Source organism: Palaemon carinicauda, chromosome 1 (genome assembly GCF_036898095.1).
Source record: "Palaemon carinicauda isolate YSFRI2023 chromosome 1, ASM3689809v2, whole genome shotgun sequence".
Taxonomy (NCBI): domain Eukaryota; kingdom Metazoa; phylum Arthropoda; class Malacostraca; order Decapoda; family Palaemonidae; genus Palaemon; species Palaemon carinicauda.
This window is the reverse complement of record NC_090725.1, coordinates 267776268-267793974: the sequence shown is the minus strand read 5'-3', so window position 1 is coordinate 267793974 and position 17707 is coordinate 267776268. Positions and strand designations below refer to the sequence as shown.

General features: G+C 39.9%; 1 protein-coding gene across 3 annotated transcripts in view; it reads right to left on the bottom strand.

The window, feature by feature from the left end:
* LOC137644650 (F-box/WD repeat-containing protein 7-like) overlaps nt 1–17707 on the bottom strand; it is a 187884-nt gene that overhangs the window by 88682 nt on the left and 81495 nt on the right. For all 3 annotated transcript variants that reach the window (XM_068377604.1, XM_068377617.1, XM_068377610.1), the window contains one exon: nt 1350–1525. In XM_068377604.1, the coding sequence (XP_068233705.1) occupies nt 1350–1525 (176 nt within the window). The remainder of the gene's footprint in view (nt 1–1349; nt 1526–17707) is intronic.

The following is a 17707-nucleotide window of genomic DNA, read 5'->3' as shown; positions in this document are numbered from 1 at the left end:
AGATTTCACCAGTCATCTCTATCTTGAGCATTTAATTCAATACTTCCCCATTCATCATCTTCTACTTCACACATCAGTTCTCAGCCATGTAGGCCTGGGTCTTCCTACTCTTCTAGTGCCTTGTAAAGCCCAGCTGAATGTTTGGTGAACTAATCTCTCTTGGGGAGTGTGAAGAGCATGCCCAAACCATCTATCTACCCTTCATCATGATCTCATCCGCATATGGTACTCGAATAACATGTAGCATACATATTTCTAGATTTGAGGGAAGGGGCTCACAAATGCTGAGAAAAGTATGACTAAAAGCCCATAGCTATGCATACTAAACTATATAAAACAAATGTCTACCAAAAAAAAAAATTATATTAAGGATATGTTGAGAGGCATAAAGAGGCAGAGACAATAACTTAATATGCCTAAAGTGTAAAATTTGCCCAGAAAGTAAGCAGACAAGAATATTCTATGGTAGCAATGTCTTGCTAATTGTAAGCATTTGGTATATGCAGCGTACATATTTCTGGATTTGAGGGAAGGGGCTCACCACTGCTTAGTAAATAACCCTGAAACATAATGAATACAACCCTTTTGATCCCTAGTGGTGAGGAAAATTACTGCCAAAACGTACTTATACATAATAAAGTATATGCAACTAATTTATAAAAAAAAAAAAAAAAAAAAAAAAAAAAAAAAAAAAAAAAAAAAAAAAAAAAAAAACGATCAACAACTTGAAGCTCGATTCCTCAAGACGAAATTAACAAAGAAAATTTGCTGCTACTTTCTTGAATGTCGATAGATTTTGGTCACAAGATAGGGAATTTTATAGCCTACAACCTGTACATTAACTTTAAAAAAAAAAAAAACCCTTCTATATGAAAATTAGTCACCTTTGGAAGTGACTTCTATACATTGATAAAAAACAATAAAAAAAATTAAGCGAGCTAAGCAAATTCCACCATAAATTTTTTAGAGCATAGAATTCTCTTTCAAATGGTTTTTAAATAAAATAAATTGATCGAGAAATAAAAAAGTAGTAAGAGTTTGAAGTAACCCTAAAATAACATCGTTTTAATAGGCCGAGCCGTGCCCTTTAAGAGGTAATGTAGACACTTAAACCTTACGGAGATCCCAACAATATAAACATCTTGAGAGGTTCATATAGCTATATTCTTATCAATAGATACAATTGAAATTTTAAGGAACTTAACATTATGTCATGCGGTCACCCATCGATTAGTAGTCAAATTAGTCAAAGATCTTTACTATGCAATTAACACAAGAATTTCATAGAACTAATGCAGCCCACAATACCATTTTCTATCACACTTACGGAAACTAACGGTTTTGCTTACTTGCAAACTTGAGATGCCTGAGCCAAGGAGACAGGGTCTAGATAGGAAAAGATAATAAGGGCCAGACCAGGAGGCAACCACCCAACAGGATCTTCACAGTTAGGTGGACATCCAAGATGTAGTCTTCCTCCAATAGCTATAGAGAGCAAATGCAGCTGACTAGGTCCTATATGTTCCTGAAAGAAGACATAGAAAGACAAATAAAATTTTAAAATAAAGACATAAAACATTGGTGCTTCTAATGTAAAAATTACTAAACTAAGCTTTGACAAGAAAAAGTTTATTTCAAAATACTTACCCGAAATTCATGTGATATTAATTCTCCAAATGAAACTACGTCAAAAAAAAAAAAAAAAAATGAAAATACAATAACCCAATTGTAGGTAAAACTCTTAATTCCCATAGTAAAGATAAACTTGGAAAAGGAGTGCTCGTGTAGACAATGCTTTCCTCCCCACTACCACCATCTTTATTTCTCATACTTCTGAGGTACAAATACTGCACAGCATGGAAAAATCAGAGCCAGTGAATAGGGGGGCAGATTGGAACTTACTTGATTTTAAAGTATGTATTAAAATCTCAATTTAATACCTGTAATTGAGCTCATTTCCATAAAATTTTCTAAAATTGATGTGCTATATACCGTATCATCTTGGTTGGAGGGACAATTATACTATTATGGTCTGACCAACCCTTAACCGAGTATCAATATTGATATGTTAAACCAATTCCTATTCCTTCAAATTCAACTTTGCATCTAGCTTAAACCTATAAATTGAAATACAGTTGTCTCCCGCTTTTCACAAATTCATTTGTGACAAGTTTTTCTGGTGAGCCCTGGTCCCAAATTACACGGCGATCCTCAAAATGTGCCAAATTTTGCCCTAATTAAAAAATATTTAAATTCATTATTCTAATAACTTCTAAGATATAATTTTCTACCTCAACAAATTAAAAAGTAATAAAAATATGATAAAAAGTAAATAAAAACATTGTAAAATATACCACAAACAAAGAAAACATAGTTGAACAAGAGCATGATGGAAAATACCCTATGACTGCTTCTACAGCTAGGCCTTCATCTGATAACGCTGTGCCGAGAGTGCCTATATCGCCTGTGTTACTTACCCAAGATCGTACACTGCACACTATTGGTTGATAGAGGAGAGTCTTGGAATCTGAGCATGGTAATCTGTATCATGGCAACTGCTTGGCTCACAAAGCACATCATTGCCCAAGAGATTGATGGTAGGCAAGGCAGCATTTCTTGTCACATTCTACTTTGCATTTTGTGAGCCATACATCTACAAGTGTTACTTTGTACTTGCGTGTTTTGTGATACTTTTGTTAGTTTTTAATTTAATTACTTTGAATTAAACCCTATGATGGCACTGCAACTGCCCGCGCAGAAAATATCATCATCTTTATTGTTATCTACTGTACAGCTAATTCATTATCATCATTAAAGTTTCATTGGAATGTGTATCTTAGGTGAGTACCCCATACTTAATTAGTTGAAATTATTTAGATATACGATGAGGTATATACGTAAACAAATATTTGTTTTTTAAAACAAAATAGTTTTAAGTAAAATGTTCCATGACCGGCAGCCTTACATAAATTACATAGTAATGCTTTAAGAGAAATTCTCCATTTCCTGCAGCCTTAAAATATTCTATGTACAGTAATGCCCATGTACTGCATAGCACAATGTACTCCAGTCTTGTACCCATAAGCTAGGCTAGGCACGCCCACAAATTTTAAACCGGCAATCGCTGATGAAATCTAGATATTTAATGAATAAATAAAGCTTGGCTGATAGGTGATGGTTAATCAGTTTGCCGATGTACTGAGTATCAGTTAAAAGGACTTTTACATTATTAGTTTAATATAGGAATATTCTACACCATTGGTAAAACACAACTGCCTATTTCATTCATATCCTTTCAGAAATTAGCTTGGAAGTAAAACTAAGCAGGCTAAATTCTGAAAGCTGTTTTATATACATAAATCAAGGGATCTGGTTTAGAAAGGTTTCAGTTGGGTTAGGCAGAGGGGAGAAATTAATGTTGTTCCTAAAGCTTATAAATGACATACTGTACAGTCAACCCTTTGGTTTCCCCGAGGGTTAGGTAACAGAGACAGGCAAAAAAAGAAAAAAAAATTGCAAATGCTTGTTGCCTTAGGGTGGAATAACTCCTAACCTAACCTAACAACTCCCTGCCATTGCCTACGCTCGGATAATTACCCGACTAAATACTGCCTTATATTGTTTTTACTTGGTTTCTATCACAGTATAGTCGTTCCTATTAAGTAATACTATACTGTATATAGTTTTTACGCATAAAGTAAATACAATAAGACACATAAAACTCTCAATAAAAATAAAAATATTAGAAGTCATCTTGACATAAGAAAACTTACCTTTTTGGTTGCGATATGACACATAAGTGGATGGCGGTGTGGGGAGGAAGGGAGGAGTTACTGGTGGGAGGGAATCTACTTCCATAAAAACATCGGGTAATTGAGTTTCAGGTATTTCCTTTTCTGTCGCTTTGGGGCAGGTTTTTCTTTAATTAAAAACTGATCCAAAGTTAGTTGCTTCTGCCTTTTTTACAGGAAAGGTTTACAGCTCTATGGCTAAATCGACGCTATCGAGTATTCAAGAGTATGATCCAAAACATACATTCTGTTTTTTTTGTTTATCAATGATTTCCTTTTTCCGTTCAATTGTTGTTAGCAATGTTTTTCCTTTTACTTGACCACTTTCACTCTTATCCTTCTTTGGACTGTTGTTTATGAGCTGATGAATCAAAATAAATAGAAAAAAATGCAATACAAAGATATAGCACAATGTAAAATGAAAATTAATGCAGAGCATAAGTTTACATTCGTCAGAAACTAAGGCTAGCGTGTAACGTGCGGCATTTGGCTTGCCGGGCTTTTACTCGCACTGGTCAAGTACAGAAAATTTGAGAACGGGCATTTTTCACTCAAATTTTTGATCGAGTAACAATTTGTTCGAGCTTCAAAACATTCAAATACGAGGTTTTAATGTACAGTGGAACCTCTACACACGAACGTATCTACATCCGAATTTTCCAACATCCAAAGTAAAATTCGAGCAATTTTTCGACTCTACACCCGAATTTTATTTCGACACACGAAGTAAGCAATTTTCGTCGTACCGGTTGTATCCGAATTTTTCGACACACGAAGTACAATTCAAACATGTTCCTACTCTACACCCGAATTTTTTTTTCGACACCCGAAGTAAACAATACCTGTGCACGCAGATGGTACCATAGCGCCGGATGTATTTTTTATTTCCGCCGATAGAAGGCAGCATTTCTACCTCAGAGGGACCCTCAATTAGCGTGGCTGGGGACATTCCTCTGTTCTCGTCGGCTTCGTGTGGTTGTGCCGTGTGCGTTCTGCTATTAACTGTGTTTTAATCGTGATTTTTTACATTCATCCTTTTACGGTATTTTACGTAAATTATGGGTCCTAAAAGGCTGTTTCGCAAGTGGTAGTGGTGAGAAAAGGAATAAGGAAATGCTTTCTTTAGAAGTAGAGCAAGGAATTATTGAAAAACATATATGAGAGAGAGAGAGAGAGAGAGAGAGAGAGAGAGAGAGAGAGAGAGAAGAGAGATGAGAGAGAGAGAGAGAGATGAGAGAGAGAGAGAGAGGAGAGAGAGAGAGAGAGGAGAGAGAGAGAGAGAGAGAGAGAGAGAGAGAGAGAGAGAGAGAGAGAGAGAGAGAGAAGAGAGGAGAGAGAGAGGGAGAGAGAGAGAGAGAGAGTGAGAGAGAGAGAGAGAGAGAGGAGAGAGAGATTGAGAGAGAGACGAGAGAGAGAGAGAGACTGTAAAAACATAAAATCAACGTTTTGAGTGTGAGTGAACATGCAAAAGAACATCACGTACGAACTTACTACAGAGGAGCTCAAGGAACTCCATGCTATGTCTGAGCACAATGAGTGATGACAAGGAAGGGATTGAGGAGGTAGAACATGTGTGGTAGGTTCGGCGCAAATAAAAGAGGTGTTAGGAAAATATCAAGACGTGGCAGACTTCATCGACAAATACCATCCAAAGAAATTGCAGGTTTGTCGTTGTAGTTGCGCAGTTTGATGATGTTTCCCTAACTTATTTTCGAAACATTCTGAAAAGCTGTACCAAGCAACTTTTCTATCGATAGCTTCTTTAAAAAAAACTACGAAGCAAACTCGTGATGAAGAGGAAGGAAGTGGTTCAAAGAAAACGGCAAAGAGTGAAGCGAAAGAAAGTGAAACAAAGAAAACGGCAAAGATTGAAAGAGAAAAAAATTCAATCAATTTTAAATGTAGAGTGAAAGTGATTAAAATTAATCATCAAAAAGAAAAAAAGAAAATGTAAAAAAATAATATAAAATATAAAAATAAAAAAAAATAAATAAGCTAAGTTAGGTTAAAGTTCACTTAGTGTAAGTTAGAATAAGTTACGGTAGTGTACGTTTATCGTAGTCAACCTCTCTACCTCCTAGCCGCGCCGTCCATCTCCTCTCTGCGTAGCAAGACCAACACCTGCGCTGGACTTTTCTAAGGTAAAGTAACGCTAAAAAACCCGTTTCTTTATTTATTATTTCTTGATAATTATTCTTTTTTACATGTCTATTATCTAATTTAGAGTGCATATTGTCATGTGTAATTATGTGCACCAGCCGCCCGTTGAAATACTACCGCCAGAGAGTTATGGGGTCCTTTGACTGGCCAGACAGTACTACGTTGGATCCTTCTCTTTGGTTACGGTTCTTTTCTCTTTGCCTACACATACGGCCGAATAGTCTGGCCTATTCTTAACAGATTCTCCTCTGTCCTCACACACCTGACAACACTGAGGTTACTAAACAATTCTTCTTCGCTCAAGGGGTTAACTACTGCACATGTATTTGTTCTGTGGCTACTTTCCTCTTTGTAAGGGTAGAAGAGACTCTTTAGCTATGGTAAGCAGCTCTTCTAGGAGAAGACACTCCAAAATCAAACCATTGTTCTCTAGTCTTGGGTAGTGCCATAGCCTCTGTACCATGGTCTTCCACTGTCTTGGGTTAGAGTTCTCTTGCTTGAGGGTACAATCAGGCACACTATTCTATTTAATTTCTCTTCCTCTTGTTTTGTTAAAGTTTTCATAGTTTATATAGGAAATATTTATTTTAATGTTACTCTTCTTAAAATATTTTATTTTTCCTTCTTTCCTTTCCTTACTGGGCTATTTTCCCTGTTGGGGCCCCTGGGCTTATAGCATTTTGCTTTTCCAGCTAGGGTTGTAGCTTAGCAAATAATAATAATAATAATAATAATAATTTATTAAGGAGTTATCATAGGTTTTTGGGCTCAGCCACGGATTAATCCTATTTCAATGTACAGTATTCTTATGGGAAAATTCGTTTCTACATCCGAACATTTTCTACATCCGAAGTCGGTTGTGGAACGGATTAAATTCGTATGTAGAGGTACCACTGCATATATAAAAGGTTTACGTTAGAGCGAGACAGCACATCTTCCCTCTATCAAGCCAAATACAACTGACTTATATCATTGGGCGAGTGTGTGTGGGATGGCCAGTTTAATCCTTCCTAACTAGTGGAGGGTTGATGACATCTACAGTAAAAGCTTATGGCTTGATTCCATCTACGGTGAAAACATATATCCATAAGGTTTGCATTCGAGGAGGAAAAATGATATTTTAATTATAAAATAAATTTTTGAATATACTTACCCGGTGAATATATAGCTGCAACTCTGTTGCTCGACAGACAAAAAACTGTACAAAAAAAACTCGCCAGCGATCGCTATACAGGTTGCGGGTGTGCCCATCAGCGCCAGCTGTCGGCCAGATACCAAGCTCCATGTAAACAAAGACTCATTTTTCTCCTCGTCCCACTGCGTCTCTATTGGGGAGGAAGGGAGGGTCATTTAATTTACATATTCACCGGGTAAGTATATTCAAAAATTTATTTTATAATTAAAATATCATTTTTAAATATTTAACTTAACCGGTGAATATATAGCTGATTCACACCCAGGATGGTGGGTAGAGACCAGTAAAATATGTTTACATTTAATGAGCTAAGAGTTTTTATTTCATTTTAGAAGTTATCAAAATAACAAAAACAAAATAAATAGGTACCTGGTAAGGAAGTCGACTTGTACGATTACTCTGCCTTATAAGTACGTCTTCCTTACGGAGCCTCGCGATCCTCTTAGGATGCTGATAGACCCCTAGGAGCTGAAGTATCAAGGGCTGCAACCCATACAACAGGACCTCATCAAACCCCTAATCTGGGCGCTCTCAAGAAATGACTTTGACCACCCGCCAAATCAACCAGGATGCGAAAGGCTTCTTAGCCTTCCGGACAACCCATAAAAACAACATTAAAAACATTTCAAGAGACAGATTAAAAGGATATGGAATTAGGGAATTGTAGTGGTTGAGCCCTCACCCACTACTGCACTCGCTGCTACGAATGGTCCCAGTGTGTAGCAGTTCTCGTAAAGAGACTGGACATCCTTTAGATAAAAAGACGCAAACACTGACTTGCTTCTCCAATAGGTTGCGTCGATTATACTTCGCAGAGATCTATTTTGCTTAAAGGCCACGGAAGTTGCTACAGCTCTAACTTCATGCGTCTTCACCTTAAGCAAAGCTTGGTCTTCCTCACTCAGATGTGAATGAGCTTCTCGTATTAACAATCTGATAAAGTATGATAAAGCATTCTTTGACATAGGCAAAGATGGTTTCTTAACTGAACACCATAAAGCTTCAGATTGGCCTCGTAAAGGTTTGGTACGCTTTAAACAGAACTTAAGAGCTCTAACAGGGCATAAGACTCTTTCTAGTTCATTGCCTACGATCTCCGATAAGCTGGGAATATCGAAAGATTTAGGCCAAGGCCGAGAAGGCAGCTCATTTTTGGCTAGAAAACCAAGTTGCAGCGAACAGGTGGCTTTTTCTGACGAAAATCCGATGTTCTTGCTGATGGCATGAATCTCACTGACTCTTTTAGCCGAGGCTAAGCATACAAGGAAAAGAGTCTTTAGAGTGAGATCTTTCAGGGAGGCTGATTGTAATGGCTCAAACCTGTCTGACATGAGGAATCTTAGCACCACGTCTAAATTCCATCCAAGGGTAGCCAAACGACGCTCCTTGGTGGTCTCAAAAGACTTAAGGAGGTCTTGAAGATCTTTACTGTTGGAAAGATCTAAGCCTCTATGCCGGAAGACTGATGCCAACATGCTTCTGTAACCCTTGATAGTGGGAGCTGAAAGGGATCGTCCTTTTCTCAGGTATAAGAGAAAATCAGCTATTTGAGCTACAGAGGTACTGGTCGAGGATACAGAAACTGACTTGCACCAGTCTCGGAAGACTTCCCACTTCGACTGGTAGACTCTAAAGGTGGACGCTCTCCTTGCTCTAGCAATCGCACTGGCTGCCTCCTTCGAAAAGCCTCTAGCTCTCGAGAGTCTTTCGATAGTCTGAAGGCAGTCAGACGAAGAGCGAGGAAGACTTCTGGGAACGTCTACTAGCCATCGAAGTACCTCGGTGAACCATTCTCTCGCGGGCCAGAGGGGAGCAACTAACGTCAACCTTGTCCCTTCGTGAGAGGCGAACTTCTGCAGTACCTTGTTGACAATCTTGAACGGTGGGAATGCGTAGAGATCCAGATGTGACCAATCTAGGAGGAAGGCATCTATATGTATTGCTGCTGGGTCCTGGACTGGGGAGCAATAGATTGGAAGCCTCTTGGTCAGCGAGGTTGCAAAGAGATCTATGGTTGGTTGGCCCCAAGTGGCCCAAAGTCTCTTGCACACATCCTTGTGGAGGGTCCATTCTGTTGGAATTACTTGCCCTTTCCGACTGAGACAATCTGCTATGACATTCAAGTTGCCTTGGATGAACCTCTTTACTAGGGAGATGTCTTGACCTTTTGACCAGATGAGCAGGTCCCTTGCGATCTCGTACAACGTCAGTGAGTGGGTACCTCCTTGTTTGGAGATGTACGCCAAGGCCGTGGTGTTGTCCGAGTTTACTTCCACCACTTTGCCTCGAAGGAGATACTCGAAGCTTTTCAAGGCCAGATGAACTGCCAACAGCTCCTTGCAGTTGATATGCATGCTCCTCTGACTCGAGTTCCACAGACCTGAGCATTCCCGACCGTCCAGTGTCGCGCCCCAGCCCAAGTCCGATGCGTCCGAGAAGAGAACGTGGTGGGGAGTCTGAACAGCCAGGGGAAGACCCTCTCTTAGGTTGATATTGTCCTTCCACCAAGTCAGACAAGACTTTATCTTTCCGGAAATCGGGATCGAGACCGCTTCTAGCGTCTTGTCCTTTTTCCAGTGAAAAGCCAGATGGTATTGAAGAGGACGGAGGTGTAGTCTTCCTAGTGATACAAACTGTTCCAGGGATGACAGCGTCCCCACCAGACTCATCCACAGCCTGACTGAGCAGCGTTCCTTCTTCAGCATCTTCTGGATGGATAGCAGGGCTTGATCTATTCTGGGGGCTGATCGTCTTGTTGTTCAGCAACGTCCTCATCAGATAGTTCCTCATCCGAAAACTGATGAGGAAACGGCAACGGAGTGGGCAACGTCTGGCTCGCTGAGTCCGGTGACGGAGCCGGACGCAACGTCATGGAACTGCTGCACAGTCTGTGAACTGTCAACAACCATGGGTGCGCGAGGAAGCACAGCGTCCACCCGAGATTGTCTAGACCGTCTGGGTTGTGCAGTCAACACCAAACCAGGTTGCTGAGGTTGACGCACCGCGTCACAACAAGTCACCTCTGCTGGTTGTTGAACGTCCTGAACGTCAACAACCACCTCCGAGCGTCGCTTAACGTCAACGTGCGGCTGGCAACCCACACTGGGTCGCATCGGTGGAGGAACCACCTCAACTGGTAGACGCGAGAAGGTTACCTCAGCGTCAACAGGACGCACAACCGACCGGTTGGAAGGTTGTTGGCCAGAAGGATCGGCAGCAACCTTCTCCGCATTAAAGTCCTCTATCAAGGACGCAAGCTTGGACTGCATGTCTTGCAGCAAAGCCCATTTAGGGTCTACGGGAGCAGGTGCGGCAACAGACGGGGTTAGCGACTGAGGCGGTACCGCTTTCCATCCCTGAAAGCCTTGTTTATGCATGACATAATTGTACAGCAAAACTTCAAAGGCTCGAAAACAGCTGTGAAGTTGACCTGTAAAAAACTTGGAGCGTCTCCTGGCCAGGCGCCAGGGAGAGTCTACGAGATTTGAGAAGTCTATCTGGGCAGAGGCATGAACTCCCAAGCCGAGAACTTCTCTCGTGTCATATCAGACTCTCGCTCTATAAGCCAGTTTAAAAGAAGGGAAAGCAAAGGCTGTATCCCCCAAACTCCTACTGGTGATAAACCAGTCGCCTAGCCAACGTAAAGCTCTCTAGGAGAGCGAGAGAGCACTAGCTTATAAACAACGGCTTCGAAGTAGCTAGGCCTAGTGTAAGCTCTGACGTCTAGGCGAACGAGGAGCAGCAGTTACAAAAAGATCCGGACAAAGATCCTTAAAAAAATCATCATGATTTAATTAAAGTCCATAGAGGGCTAAGCAGCTTTAGGCTCCTCTCTGTCTGACAGAGTCCTCAAGGGAATATCAGTAGGAGGGGGAACATCAGCTTCCTCATCTACAGGAACCTTGTCCGATAAAAGCCGAGTCTCAAGCAAGGGAGAGACCTACCGTGGTGGCAATGCTTTACAAGCAGAGTCCACACTCACTGGTGCATTAGTAGCGGACCAGGACGCAACGTCATGTAACTGCTTGACAGTCTGTGAACTGTTAACAACTGAACTGTCAACAACAACAACAGGTGCGTGAGGACGCACAGCGTCCACTCGAGACTGCTTTGACTGCCTAGACTGAGCAGTCAAAACAACTCTAGAATGCGGAGGTTGACGCACAGCGTCAAAACAAGTCAGCTCCGATTGTTAGCGAACGTCCTGAACGTCAACAGGAGCATCAGCAAGTGGCCTAACGTCCAATTGTGGCTGAAAATCCACACGAGACCGCATCGAGTGTGGTTCTAAACAACCTGACTGACGTGACTTAGCTACGCCAACGTCAACAGGAAGCACAAAGGAACGTTAGGTTGGCTGAAAGCCAGGATATCGATGAGATAAATGGCTAGACTTAACGGACTAATCGGCAGAATAGTCTTCCATAAGGGAGGCAAGCATATTCTGCATGTCTTGCCGTACAACCCATTAAGGATCAACGGAAATGGTTGTGGTAAGAGACGAGGGTAACGTCTGTGACCGCAACACTTTGCCAACAAAAAAGACTCTCGGAGTCTGTGTTACGCTTTTGTTAGGCGGCGAGCAGTTTTCCGAGACTGCATAGGGTCAGAGCTGTCCTAATGGCTGCAACCAGGACGCTGGACCTGTCCTGAAAGGACTGACTTTCGCTTAAGGGCTTCGAAACCTTATTACAGGTTTCTTATGCGAAAAGCCTTCGGATGACGAGGAGAAAAAACGTCTCTCTCGCCTTATGGTAGGGGAGATCTTGGTAAGATACACCCGATACCATAGAGGGAAACGTCTGTTCGTTGATCAAGGCCTCTCGAACCCATAAGTCGTTCGACATTACTTCTCCCCTGGGCTTGGGAGCTTGCAAGAGGTCCCGGACTAGGTGAACGACAGGCACGAACAGACGAACCCTCGGACGCAACACTGTAACACTTAGCGCAATATCACTTTATCACTTCGATTTTCTGTTTTGCACTTATTTCACTGAAATCGAAACTTTTACTGATTTCTACCTGAAGCACGCAATTCTACCCTCATCAAAAGGTAGTAATTGCAAAATCAGTCGTATAATGCAAGCTCATTAATACCAGCAAAAAACAGAAAACATATTTTAAGATAAAAAATTCAGTGGCTGGGGACGAGACCAAACACTAGTTCATTCAAAACTACGTTTTCAATCTCTAGCCGCACATAGCCTGGGGACGAGAGCAACTCGAGAACAACGTTACCCGCTTGAACGGAACGTTTTCTCTCCTCTCTCTCCCTCCGTCTCTATCTCTCTCTCTCTTTCTCTCTCGATTTCGCACCTAAGAGAAGAGCCCAATTACATTTCGTCAAAAAAACATGTTATTTGACCAAAGGAAAAAACTGAAAGGTTTTTCAATTAAAAAGTTCCTTTAAAATAGAATTTAAAACATTTAAGCTTTGAAAGAAGAATGAACAAAACGTCAGAATCGATTTACTCTTTCTGCAAAGTGAAACCGTGATACTCTCTCTATCGTAACGATAGAGCGCAAACTGCGTAGTATAAATAAACTAAACGTTAGTTCATCTTTGAAAATAGTACGAAGACTATTCAAAGAAATTCTTTCATAAAATATTTATTAAAAATATTCATTTAAAAGGTTTTAAATCATTAGCTCTTTAAAAGCTATTTACGATTCCAAAGGGCTCAACGTTGTTTAACTTCGGTTTCCAAGATAGGACCGCCTACTCTCAGGAAAGGTCGCATATAAACAAAACATTAAAATTTATTTTTTATGTTTATTATAAATGGAAAGTTAATCGAAGAGGCCTAATAAAGGCGGAGAGATATAAAATATATAGAGGAAAATCTATAATTAATTAATAACGTGATAAGATAATTACTAAAAGCCTAAACACACTTCCGTCTAAGGGAAGGGTCGGCCATTTAAGAGTTAAAGAAAGTCCATGCTCTCTTTGTCACCAAAAATTAAATCTATCCAAAACAAGTTCAAGATTTAGGATGAAGAAAAAACACCTGCACTGCGAAAGCTCAAACCAGAATATAGTACTTCACCAAAGATGATGGGAAAAACTCCAGGTTTCAACAGCGAGTAAAGTACGTCTTGTCGACACGTCGACAGAGAGAAAATTGAGTCTTTGTTTACATGGAGCTTGGTATCTGGCCGACAGCTGGCGCTGATGGGCACACCCGCAACCTGTATAGCGATCGCTGGCGAGTTTTTTTTGTACAGTTTTTTGTCTGTCGAGCAACAGAGTTGCAGCTATATATTCACCGGCTAAGTTAAATATTTAAAAACAGATTTTTAATCAGTCCTCTGGTCTTTTTCGACAAAGAGACTCCTCTTTGTTCCTTATGAGAACTTTCTTTGAAGAGGAAGAGGAGGAATGAGATATATGCAATGCAATCTCTTTACTGTACTTGTAATTTTTTCAATAAAACTTGACAAAAGAAATCAATGCTCCCTTACAGTTGAAATGCACTAAAACATTTAACCAGTAATTCATTCACTCTTACTCTTAAAGCTGTAGCTAAGGACAAAGCAAATACTGTAGGCCTACAGTTTCAATGGTTAAAAACTGACATTTTACCCAAAGGTTCAAACTGCGGACCTATTGAATACCTTAGTATTCAATCCAAACTAGGTTATGACCAGGAGGAATTTATATAATAACTGACCTAATAGTATCCATAATTAAACTGTTAGTAGCTATACACATCCCAACTTGCTGCAAATGCGAAAGTTAACGAAGATCTATACCCTTTACTGTAATTGATGGAACACTAAACCCTTTTTCATATCTTAGAAACTTAAAAAAATTAGTACCATGTTATTCAAGTTAGTTTTAGTAGCTGATATCCTTCTCCTTTTTCACACAGAAAAGTATATCACTGATACTGATACCAGCTATTTGTAGATCTCCTAGGTGCAATAATAGGCAGTCTAGGGGGTTTTGAAAAACCCTATCTCTGTTTCAATGCATTTAACCATAGTATGATGGTGTTTTGGTGTTCAAAACATCCCTGCTTTGTCTAAAAATCTGTCTGGTTTTGCTACTGAAAGAGTACACAGGTCTGTGAACTTCTCTATCTGAGGCCTTGTTGAATGGACAAATCACGGCAAAGGTACGGAAAGTATGAATTTCTAAATTTAACCAATGCTGTAGCATGGCATGCACCACCGAATTTTGAAAATCTCTAATCAGAGAGTAATACATATCCAACTTCTTGTTCATTGATGTTCAAACATGTCTATCACTGTCACCAAACCTTCCTGATGTCCAGACATATCGGAAGATGAAGAGATCATTCCAAGAGTAAAAACTTATTCTTCCTATTAGATGATCTACAAAGGCATTACTGTACTGTATTATTATTATTAATATCATTATTATTATTATTATTATCATTTTCATTATTATCATTACTAGCCAAGTTACAACCCTAGCTGGCAAAGCAAGCTGCTATAAGCCCAAGGGCTCCAACAGGGAAAAATAGCCAAGTGAGGGAAGGAAATAAGGAAATAAATAAATGATATGAGAAATAATAAACAATTAAAATAAAATATCATAAAAACAATAACATCATCAAACCATATATTTCATATATTATTATTATTACTTGCTAAGCTACAATCCTAGATGGAAAAGCAGGATGCTATAAGCCCAAGGGCTCCAACAGGGAAAATAGCCCAGTGAGGAAAGGAAATAAGGAAATATGCTATAAGAGGGTTTAAAATAATAACTATAAAAACTTCAAAATAACAAAAGAATGAGATATAAGATAGAATAGTGTGTTCGAATGTACCCTCAAGCAAGAGAACCCTTCCCCAAGGCAGGGGAAGACCATGGTACAGAGGCTATGGCACTACCCAAGACTAGAGAACAATGGTTTGATTTTGGAGTGTCCTTCTCCTAGAAGAGTCGCTTGCCACAGCTAAAGTTTCTCTTCTACCCTTACCAAGACGAAAGTAGCCAATGAACTATTACACTGCAGTAGTTAACACCTTGGGTGAAGAAGAATTGTTTGGCAATCTCAGTGTTGTTAGGTGTATGAAGACAGAGGAGACTGTGGAAAGAATAAGCCAGACTATTTGGTGTATGTGTAGAAAAAGGAAAAATGAGCTGTAACCAGAGAGTGGGATCCAATGTAATACTGTCTGGCCAGTCAAAGGACACAAAAACACTAAAGCAGTAGTAGATTTATGTCAGCCTATTCAACATGACCACATTGGCTTCAAGCTTGAACTTTAGAAATTCTACAGATTCAACTCCCGATTAGGAAGATCATTCCACAACTTGGTCACAACTGGAATAAAACTTCTAGAATACTGTGTAGTATTGAGCCTCAAGCTGGAGAAGGGTTGGCGATTAGAATTAACTGCATGCCGAGTAATACAACCCAGATGGAACTGTCCGGGAAGATCTGTATGTAAAGGAGGATCAGAATTATGAAAATCTTATGCAACATGTATAATGAACTAATTGAACGATGGTGCCAGAGATTAATATCTAGATCAGTAATAATAAATTTAATAGATCGTAAATTCCTGTCCCACAAATTATGATGAGAATCAGCAGCTGAAGACCAGACAAAAAGAAAACAATACTCAAAACAATGTAGAATGATAGAATCAAAACAATCCTTCACAATTGAATGCCCACCAAAAACCTTAAGAGACTTTCTTAAAAAGCCAATTTTTTGTGCAATTAAAGAAGACACAGATCATAACTAAAATTTTAATAGTCATACATAGTTAAAGAAGCATGATTAATGCTGAGATCCAGATGTTGAGGAGCCACTTTCCTTGACCTACTTACAATCATACTTTGAGTTTTGTTAGGATTCAACTTCATGCCCCATAATTTGCACCATGATTCTATGGAAAGAAATGAGCAAGAGCCTCCTTTATGTCTAACAAAATCGTTCCCGAGTCTGAGGGGAAAGTATTAAGACTCTTTGGGTTGTTATACTGTAGTGCTCTCTGAGTGTACACCAATTACTTCCCTATTTATTAGATTTTCTAGATGAACTAGTGCCTTAGACACAGCTAGTAACTCTAGGCAGTCTATGTGTATTTATAGCACTGCAACAGACTAAGTTTCTGGCACACACAAAAATTCTACAAAGTAGCTCTCCAACTTGCCAGAGAGGCTTTGCAGATTGATCAGAAACTTACAGCTTGAGAATCACTGCTTAAAGAGACTGCTGTCAACATTCCCACCAATCAAGCAGATTTTTCATGCAAAGAATAGAAATAGTTTTTGGATCCCTTGTTCTATCTCAAAACTAGTAAAGATGAAACTGAGAAGGTCTCTTTCTGAGGGACGAATTTCTCCAAAGAAGCCACAGTTCCTAAAAAGCTGATTCAATTGTGGTCTAAAATAAATTTTGATTTATTAGACATTTATAAATAGAAAATTGTGAATCCTTTTCTCTGACTAAAATAAACTCAAAAAGGAACTGAAACTACCATCATTCACAAATAAAGAACTAATTGAGAAGGAGTCAGACTCAATTTCTTGAAATTGATTACTGCCTGTATGACAAATTTTCATAACAGGGCTATAAGAGAATTTAGGTCTCAACAAGGGCCTTTTGACTGTTGTTCAGAATTCATCAATCACCCAAACAAAGAAGTACGTACACTTGTACTCTTATCTCAATAGGACCAATAACTTATTCCTGGGGATATCACTCCTGTGAATAATTGATTAGTCCTGTTAAAAATGACAAATTCGTAGGTAATTTGTATTTTTCCTAACTATACAAACCTTAGGTATTTAATATGGGTCATTACTTTTGGCGTAGCTGAAATGACGAGCCATTAGAATTTTAACAAGGGTTTACTACCCCACCGCTAGTTAGCGAGGGGTAGCTTGCTACCCACCCACCCCCTCACAAACACCTGTGCTGAGCTTACTTTGCTTAGAGGTAGGACTTCACGGGGGACAGGGCTGGCGGGCAAGTTTGATTAAATAGCTAAGGTTTGTATAATTAGGAAAAATACAAATTACCTATGAATTTGTCATTTATTCCGTAACTGAAATACAAACCACGCTATTGAATATGGGTGACTCAACCCTAAGGTACGGTGGTAACTCCCAGCCATTACTGGCTTTTGGCTTTTCGCCCGGGGACTCAGTATCTGAGTGTGTCGGCACTCAACGATAAGGAGTCCCTGCACCTCGCTAGCACCTTGCTCTGCAAGGGCTGTGTGTGAAGGAATGAAGTGTGACTCGTCCTAGGAGGTTGACCTGAAGTCCTTTAGATGGAAACTTAAGGCTAGGACTCTCCCAATACCACCTCGTCAGGGTATGGGGACGTGACAGTATTAGCTTAATACTAGGAACACAAGGGAACATGGTTTACCTGCAGTGGTTTGAGGTCAGCTGTGCAGAGAACCCAGGATGCTGCTTTCCCCAAGAGAGGGGAGGATGAAGAAAAGAATAAGGGCAGACATACCTTTTCCTTCATGCAGACTAAACCAGGTAACAATGCCCTCAACCTTCTGCTACTTGTCCATTAAGGAGCCTGAGGTTTAGACCAGCTGTTGTGCAGCCACC